At 57.4% G+C, this 9,192-nt stretch overlaps 1 protein-coding gene across 2 annotated transcripts; it reads right to left on the bottom strand.

Moving 5' to 3' along the window:
• Nucleotides 1-4,506: 4,506 nt before the first annotated feature.
• On the bottom strand, nt 4,507-9,192 carry TSPAN1 (tetraspanin 1). Of its 2 annotated transcripts, XM_066193128.1 has the most exons (8): nt 9,141-9,192; nt 8,954-9,018; nt 7,764-7,970; nt 7,329-7,403; nt 6,539-6,637; nt 6,046-6,183; nt 5,500-5,583; nt 4,510-5,270 (listed from the first exon to the last, which is right to left on the bottom strand). In XM_066193128.1, the coding sequence occupies exons 2-8, from the start codon at nt 9,008-9,010 to the stop codon at nt 5,217-5,219; spliced, it is 714 nt and encodes a 237-aa protein (XP_066049225.1). In that variant the 5' UTR covers nt 9,011-9,018; nt 9,141-9,192; the 3' UTR covers nt 4,510-5,216. The 2 variants fall into 2 exon arrangements, with proteins under 2 accessions (XP_066049226.1, XP_066049225.1); XM_066193129.1 differs by lacking the exon at nt 6,046-6,183 and having other exon boundaries at nt 4,507-5,270.

Below are 9,192 nucleotides of genomic sequence, written 5' to 3'. Positions count from 1 at the left end.
CTGGCCATGGGCTAATGCTGGCCCCAGGCCTGTGCCAGCAGAGGTCTCTGTGTGGTGCCATGCAGTGCCAGCAGGGCTGGCACAGGTTTGCAAGCTGTTTCCTCCTCAAGTTTTATCGCTTTAATCTTCAGTCCAGCAACTGGTGGAAACTCTGACGAGCTGCCTGGTGACTCCCCTGTCTTCCTCCTGACACCTCCAGCTGCTGTGTCCTGAGAACTACAGCCTTGTCACCCTCTTGACCATTCCAAATTCCTCCCCCTATGGGGCAGGAAACCCTGGGAGGGCAGGGGATGCACCCATTTCTGGGGCAGAGACACAGGGCTGAAATAAAGTGGTAGTGGGAGAGTGTCAGCCACCGGCATGGACCAGCTGCAATCTGCACCCCCAACCTGCTGCCTCCTGCTCCCCTGCCTGATCCCTGCAGCCAGGCTGGGCTGACAGCCCCTCCCCAGGACCAAGCACAGCTTTCTGGCAGGGCAACCCCTTGGCAGAAGTTTTTTACGTAGTCCCAGGGGTTTGGTGAGGGCTCTCACCTCCTGACAGCCTCCACGTCCGCCTCCTGCCGAGCCAAACCCCGCGGCACCAAGCCTCTGCCAGGGCACCGTGGGTGACAGGAGGATCCACCTGCTGCATCTGAGTGCCCCGGGGCAGAGCCCTGCAGAGTGACGTGGGCTCAGCTCTGACACCCTCCGTGTCGTGGCCACCTCAGGGAGCCAGCGTGTGCAAACTGCTGCGTTTATAGGAGCCTCCCCTCCTGTAAAAGAGGGATGACTGTAGGAGCCGGTTAACCCCTTGAAGGGGAGGACCTGTGCCAGGCTGATGGAGAGCCTCGGCTCATCGGCCCCAGGTGCTGGTAGTGACAGGGTTCATTACCCAAGGAACTCAGTCCCCGGGACCCTTGTTAAATAAGCCAGGTCGCTCATCATCCTGCCCTTTTTGGGGGGGTCTCGCTCACTTCCTGGTGCATCCTGCTGGTGCTGCAGCATTCCCGGCTGTCCCAGGAGCTGGCCGGGCAACTGTCCCCCTGCCTGCCCGCCCTGGCAGTCCGATGCAGTGGCCGCCACAGCTCAGGCCCATGTGGCAGCAGCTGTAGCACGTGCTGCCCGAGCTGCAGTTCTCACCCAGCCCCTGCAGCCCCCCCAGCCCGGCCTCCCTGGCTTTGTGCAGCCCTACAAAGGAGAACCTGTCCGGGCTGCTCCACCTCACAGGAGCTGGCTGATAATTAAACAAAGGCAAAATAGCGTTGGCATGAAACTTGACCTTTCCAGAGCTTGTGGGGGGTGGGGAATTTTGCATAATTTCCGGTGGTGTTTATTTTTATGAGTTATAGTTTTTTGTTGGAGATCTCTGTGCCGGGGAAGCAGGAAGTCCCTGTGCTCTGATGATGGGCTGGGGAGACAAGGTCCAGGTTGCCCCTTCCCATGGCACATGGGCTCCTCTGTGCCCCACAGATGGAAAGAAGCTTCTTCTAGCCAGAGTCCTCTGGGATAACACACCCAGTCCTCTTGAATGGAGAGATCTCAGCACTAGAAGGATGCTCTGTGTGCTGGCCCCATCTCCTTGCCTGCATGGGAGGGAGTCAACAGTGCTGTGTCCAGCCACTTGCATCCCAGCCCAGGGAACTGATCCTAAATTTGCAGCACCCTCTGCTTCATAAAAAGTTGTAAAGCCCAAAAGCATTTATGAATAAAAAGTCATAAATGCCAAGGTGCCCAGAGTGCTCCCAGGAAGGGGCTCTGCTTGGCTTCTCCCCTTGTTCCCAGCTGTGAGGAGAGTCCTTTCCCTGCACCCAGCCCATTCCTGTCCCTGTTCCCTGCTGTGCCTTGCAGACACAGGGCTGCCACCTCCTGTGCCCATATCTAAGGTAGGTGGCAAATTAATCTTCAACTGGGTATCCAGGATTGCTGTGACGGTTATTGTGCCATTCCTGCCCAGTGCAGCATTAATGATTAACACGCCAGGTTCAATGTCAGCTCCTGCCTGCTGCCTCTTGAATAGCCCTTGTGTCGCCTCCTCTGGTATCCCGACAAAATAATGAGGGCAGGGAGCTGCCTAGAAAGCACTGTTGGGGTTAGGCTGGCACTCAGGATAGTTTATCTCTGAGGAGGAGGAGAAGGGAAGTCAAGCAGGCAGTCTATGCCAGGGAAAGTGTGCATTGCCTCCCTTCTTCCCCTGGACCAGCCTGTGCCCTTCAACGATATCCTCCCCTCCCCAGTCTGGGAACATCTTGGCCCAGCTGTTACGGCAGGCAGGGAAAACACCCCACAGCAGGCACTCCTTGGGCAGCTGATGCTGGATCAGTTTGCTTTTGCTTCTTATTTACCCCGTTTATCAGCACAAACCCAGAGGTGCAGTTCCTCCTTCTTTTCATGTACCTGTTCCCATCAATGCTAATTCCCAGGAAGGAGGGGGCGGCTCCTTTCCTAAAGTGCCGATCACTGCCCACTCCCTGCCAGCACAGACTCCTGCACCACACGGGGTTTCGCCTGCTGTGCCCCGGGGCAAGTGATGCCGGTGGAGAGTGCACTCTACCGATCTCCAGGAATTCTGGTCTGTGTGCGGCTCCCATAATGGCACTGACTGCTTGCCCAACGTCCCTGCAGGGAGACTTTGCCCTCCTGCCTTCCCTCACCCTGAATCCCAGGTGGAATAGAAGAACCCCCACCTTGGCACATACCCAGATGTGACAGGTGCTCGAGCCATCTCCTGCCATCTTCCACGGGGGCAATAAGGAAGTTTCTGTTTGCCACCACAAGCCCTTTCGGCCTTGTGCTGTCAGTTTCTGATTGCCCTGGAGTGCCAGTCTGGGAGAACCAGGCAAGCCTAAGAGATGTAAGCTGCAAGTTTAAGAGATATAAGCTGCAGAGGTGCCTGGTGGCACCCACATAAGCTGTGGGTGTGCGTGGTGGGCCGGGATGTGCCACAGGGCTTGTGGGGAAGCAGCTAGAACAGGATCTCCTTGGAAAGCCCAAAAGCTGTGGCAGTGCTTGGGCAGTGGAAGGGGAGGGCAGGGACACAGTGGGAGCACAGGGAGGCTGTGCCAGTCAAGTTTACCCCCCACTGCTCTGTTTGGCTGCCAGGGCAGCCAAGAGCCGCAAAGGGCAATTGGGAGGAATCGCATCCGCGAGGAGAAACTGGTCCTTCAAGTTTTCCCAGCGGGTGGAGGGGAGGAAATAAGCCAGTGGTTGCAGGGTTATTTACAAAACTCAGTGCCACAGAAACAGCCTGTTCTGCCCCACAGAAACCCCATGGCTAGGAGGAGTTGCAAAGGTGGAAGCCAGCAACTGGCCAGGCATCACGCCTGAGCCTGCTGCACCCCACAGGGGTGATAGTGAGAGGGTGTGTGCCAGGAGCCAGCTCTGCAAGGCGTCCCAAAAATAGGGCAGAAGAGGTCAAGGCCAGGTGTGCCCAGGTCTGTGCCAGCTGGCTCCTGGGCACCATAACACCTTTCCTGGCAAGCTCCTGCAGCCTTGGGGAGGGAAAAGAGGCATAAAAGTCCTGACATCACCCATGAGGTGACACCAGTTTATGGTAGAACTGGGTCCTAATCACTTGTCCAGGAAAGACAAGGCTATTTTCTGGCAGCTTCCCCCCACACCCTGCCATGGGGCAGGGCCAATTCTCATGTTCCCAGGGCTGAGTAACCCTGTGTGGGAAGTGGGTGCCCATGCCTGTTTCACTGTTCCCTGCCTGCTTCTGCCAGTGTGACAGGTACTGGATGGCACCAGGGAGATGCCAGACCACGGCAGTGCTCCAGTGCAGCCTCGTACCCAGGCAGGAGCTGATAATGGGGTGCCACAGGAGGCACGGAGCAAGGCAGTGCCCGGGGAGGCTGTTTGCACACTGGGCTCCTGCCACCCCCCTGTCCTTCACTGCCCCTGCCCCACAGCCATGGCAAAAACAGGGTGAAGGAGCCCTTGGGAGCAGCGACCCTGGCTGTGCTTTTGAAATGGAGAAACTGAGGCAGAGCGAGTGTATCCTCGAGGGCAGAGAGGGAGTAGCAGGGGGGAAAGAGGGTGTCTGGAAACCTCCCAAGCCCAGCCATACCTTCCACATCCCCACACACAGCGGGAGGGCAGCTGCATCACACACAGGCAGTGTGGGACAATGCTGGGGTGGAGATGTTCAGAGGTGGGGGTGGCAGGATCCATCCCCTCCTCACCACTCCATTCTAGGTTCCTGCAGCTGATGGGGACACAGGAACCCCCTAGCCAGGCCTGCCTTTCAAGGCAAGCTGTTGCTCAGCCCCCGACTGGGTGTTGTGAGCAGTGGCTGTTACAGAGGACACAGGATGTAAGGGTGGTGCCACCACCCTGGACTCTGTCTGTTGTGCAAACACAGGGCTGATCTGTTTCCAAGCACCCGAACAGGTGAGGAGCCACAGGCAAGGAGGGCAGGGAGGCTGTGGGCAGGGATGTGCTCCCTGCAAGGACAAAGAAGGCAAAGTGGGAGGGGAGCAAGGCAGCCCCCACCCCTGCACCAGCCCCAGGCAGAGGGTGTTTATTAAAGGCAGCCCCAAGATCAACTCCAGAAAATAATTTGTATCCAAGATGAAAAATTTATTTGCATTTCTTTACAGCATGGAGAGGGGCTCAGGCACAGAAAAACAGGGGGTATGGGGCAGCCTCAGCCCCTGCAGAGCCAGGGACCACCAGGGCTCTCTTCATGCCAGGGAAGGGGCAGAGACCAGTCAGCACCTAGCCAGCCCCTCTTTCAGGGGACCATATAGCAACAAGGCCAGGGCTGACAATGCAATGGGTGCAGGAGTAGATGCATCCCCAGTGGGGGTGTAGTTACCACCTCAAACTGATACAGGGGGACACAGCAGGGACAGTGTGAGAGTGGTACAGCACCCACCTGCAGGAGTTTATCAAGACATCCCTGTGCCATTGCCAGATCAGCAGCCCTGAACAGTCCCTGTGCTGCTTTATCTCCTGCTGGCATCAGCCAAACAGACCAAACAGCTTCTCCCAACATCCCCCCAATCAAAAAACACCCCAAATCTCTATGTACAGGCTCCATATGCCATATCAGTACAAAAATATACACAAACTCTACAGATCCCAGCTCAGTAGATCAAAATACAACTACAAATCACAGTGCACAGGAGAGCATCAGACCCAGGGAGGGATGGGGTCCCCCCGAGAGCATGGCACGCCACGAGTGCACCCCAGCATGAGGGGGTGGGTGGCAGGTCATCCTCCTGCCTCGGGGGGTCACTTCTCATCCAGTCGACAGTACAGGTACATGGAAACTGCCATGGATGCAATCTGGGGGTGGCAAGGTGCAAATCAGCCCCCTTCAATGTGCACCCTCCCTCGCTTCCCAGCAGGGGTTTGGGTCCCAGCCCACCACCCCCAGTGCTCCGGGGGGAGGGCTGGATGTGCCCAGGGAGGAAAGCTCACTAGCCTGGAGCTGCAGCAGCCCCCAGGGCCTCCCCAGGCTGGTCCCAGCCCCACTTCCAGGGAGAAGGCAGCACTGCAGTGCTCAGGCACTCACCTCCAAGGCAGCGATGCCGGCTGCCACCCCACCAGCCACTCCTGCGTTGGTCCTGATTTCTTCTAAGATCTGGTTGAAACAGCCCTGCAGGAGGCAACCATGTGGGTGAGGATGGCAAGAGGTGGTGATATCCCAACTGCCAGGGCACAGCATCCCCCAGAAAGGGAGTTACTGCTTCTGTAACCCAGAGCACACAGCCATGGAGAAGGTCTGAGGCTCCAGGGGCAACTCAGACCAAATATTGGGTGGGGAGTAAGGAAAGGAAGGGAAGAAGCAAGGAAATTCCCCAAAAAGGCAGAGTGGTGCCTGGGTTCGTGCCCAGCACCAGACATGCCACTCTATTTCCTTTAGGACCAGAGCAACATAACAGCTTTAGCTGCTTCCACCAGGGACAAGCAAAGGCCACCACAGCATCCCCCCAGAACTTAAAGCCCAAGGGACCACCGCGTGCAGAGCTGGGGCTGGAGCTACAGGAGAGGTCTCCCTCCTGGTGCCCAGGCACACCCCAAGTCAGGCTCTGCCAGCAGGAAAGAGTCACATCCGTACCTGAACAGCTGATTGTGCAGCCAGCGTGCTGTTGCAGGGCTCCTGCATGTCACAGCACTGCATGGGGTAGCTGCCATGTGCCTCATAAAAGTAGGAGTTGTTGAAGTCTGTGTAGTTATTCAGGCCACAGCAGTGAACCTAAGAAGGAGAGAGAGGAAGGGATGGGAAGAACATCCTTCATGTCTCACTCCAAGCTCCGACACCATCTGGACCCCACTGCTCGTAGAGGGTGTCACCCAGCTCAACCCTGGTTCAGTGGGCTGCTCAGTAGTCACCCTGGGACCAGGATTTTGCCCCACACACCATTGCAAACAGCTCTCACCCCACTAGGTCCCAAGCAGGTAGTTCCCAGGAACCCAGGAAATTGAGGAGGTGGTGACAGCGTGGCACATCCAGGACTGTGATGCGTGCCCATTTCCATGTCACTGTCCCACCCCGATGTGCACCACCTAGCCCATGTTGGGAGGATCCCAACCCACAGGGCTCAGCACACCTGTGTCATGGTGATGTTCCAGATGTTTGTGAATTCTGTATCTGCCCCATACTTCTCCTTCAGGAGCGGGGTCACCAGACCTGTCAGCAACGTCTCTGCCTGGAAGAAAGGGCAGAAAAACACCATCAGAGAAGGTCTTGGGGAACACCACAGAGCTGAGCACCCCCATACTGGTCTCAGCCTATGAAAAGGAGACCAAAAAGACCCAGCACGGCCAGAAGTCACACCGTGTCCATTTGACCCAGAGAGTTTTTCTCTTCCCCACATACGAAGTGCTTTATGGCACCAAGGTCATTTATGCCCAGTGAATCATCTGATAAGCGGCGTTAAGTGAGGGAGCCAGGAATGAGTTTGCCCTGCGGTTGACTTCTCCAGTGCCTAATGAGGCACTCTCCTTTCTCCCCAGGTGGTTTCTCAGGTGCCTAATAAGGGGGTGAGTTTGCTCAGCATGAGGCAATAGGGACTTCCTCCCCCAGTGGCTCCTACCCTCAGAGGTGGGGAGGTATCAAGCCTAAGCTGGTGAGGGACGGAGGGGCTTGACAGAAAGAAGTGGGCAAAACTTGTCCTAAAAAAATGAGGGCTATGATATAACAGGAACCCCTGTTTCCACCACCCTCAGGCTGCCCACGTAGCTGGTGCCAACAGGGACCAACATCCCTTCTCATGAAGCACTGACCACTACACAACAACCACACCCATGGGCAGCACTGCCAGCTCATGTCTCCTGTTTCCCCAAGGGGTAGGACAGCTCCCAGATCAGCCCAACCCAAGACACAAGTATTGCACTCACAAGACCTGTGAAGACCAGAGCCAGCACGGCAGCAGCAACTTCAGCAATGAAGATGATCAGCACCACTGAGAAGAACTAGGACACAGCAAGGGGAGAGAGGTCAAACTGACAGTCAGAATCCCCAGGAATCCCTGGAGCTCATCTGCTTCCCCAGGGCTCTAGCCCCCCTGCCTCACTGCCTTCAGCTCTGCTCCTGGGCAGGAGCAGCACAACCTTGGGGTCCTCCAGCCCTTCACCTGCATGGGCTGAGCTCTCTGGACAGGCTCCAAGAGAAACCTCAGCTTAGCACCACCCCCCCACCTCATCTCACCTTCTCCTGGGTCACCCAGACTGCTACCATATGGAAAAGTCCACAGAGAAATCTGCCCATCAGGTCTCCCCCACCACAGACCCAGCTCAAACAAGGCTTGATAAGGAGGTCAGTCAGGTCCATACCATCATCAGGAGACATTTGCTCTCCTTCTGGGCACCATAGCACCCAAGGAAGCCGATCACCAGCAGGATGGCACCGATGGCAATGAGGAGATAGCCCACATTCACAACCTGCAGGATGCTGGAGGAGAGCGCCCCAAATATATTCAGGAATGACTCTCCATCCACTCTGACCCAGATGCCAACTCCCAGGAGGGTCCCGCCACTGAGCTGGGAGGAAAAAGACAATGTCAGCTTCCAGATAGGCACAAGATTTGATATTTGGGGAAGGCACAGGCACGGGTGTTTCTCCCCTTGGCAGTTTTTCACCACACCAAAGCACGACTTTGTGGCACTGTGAGCAGCTCAGACAGGTCAGCACCCTGAAACACACGTCCCCAGGGCAGTGTCACAGCTGCCCCCCCTCCCCAGCCCGAGGGGTTCCAGTGCCAGCAGTGGAGCAAGGCAAGCCAGCAGTGCCACCAGCTTCCCCATGATCCCACATGGCCAGTCCAGACACTGGCCACCATCAGGCTGCCACAAGTTCCTCCATGCAGGGCAGCTGCCTGCCTGCCCACCCAGAGGAGAAGCTGAGCAGCCCCTGACCCCAGACAGGCATGTACTCCTGGGCAAGGTCAACTCTGTGCCAGGCCTCCCCTCTGCCCGCTCAACCTTCCCCACCACATTCAAATCCTAGCAGGAGCTTTACAGAGGGAGTGTTCCAGCAGTGCGAGCCGGGAGGCTCTGCACCCCCTCCTTCTCAAGGCTGTATCCTACCGCACACCCCCTTCCAGGTGGCTCCTGCAGAGCCAGGGCAGTTCTTGCGAGCTCCCCTACTCTGCCTTGGGTGGGAGTAAAGGCTGCATGTGCTCTGAATTCCCGACATCCAGGAACCCCAAAGCCACAGTCACACACAGGGGCAGCTCCCCTACAGAGATAGAACCCGCAGGCAGGGACGCAGCAAACCCCCTGTTCTGGGGTACTCAGCGCCTTCCCAAGCTCCAGCACAGCGAGGGACAGCTGATGCAACAGCCACTGTCCCCAGAGCACGGCACAGCCCTCTGGGCTTTGTAAGTCCCACCTACACCCACCTGCCCGCACAAAGGAGCCCGGAGGGGCAGTAGAGCCCAGCCAGACCCGACCCACCCCACACCCGACTCCAGGGACTCCCCAGGACCCCCTCCCGCAGACCCCAGCCCCCGGGGCGCACTTACGAAGATGGCCAGGTTGAAGAGGATCATCATGACCTTGATAAAGGTGAAGCACCCCATCTTTGCACCTGGGGAGAGTAGAAAGGTTACCGGGGGAACCCCCACCCAGCACAGCTGCTACTGTTCCGAGAGCCCAGGGGAGACCAGCGGGTCCCCACGGGAGGGGAGGGGAGGGACAGACCCGACTTACCTGTACAGAGAGCAGCTCCCAACACCTCAGCCCGTCCTGCCCCAGCCCGCTC

This window comes from Chamaea fasciata, unplaced genomic scaffold (genome assembly GCF_029207755.1).
Source record: "Chamaea fasciata isolate MVZ Bird 193981 ecotype frontalis unplaced genomic scaffold, bChaFas1.0.hap1 SCAF_10, whole genome shotgun sequence".
In the NCBI taxonomy this organism is placed as follows: domain Eukaryota; kingdom Metazoa; phylum Chordata; class Aves; order Passeriformes; family Sylviidae; genus Chamaea; species Chamaea fasciata.
Note: the sequence above shows the minus strand (reverse complement) of the source record. Positions and strands in the feature narration are given on the sequence as shown.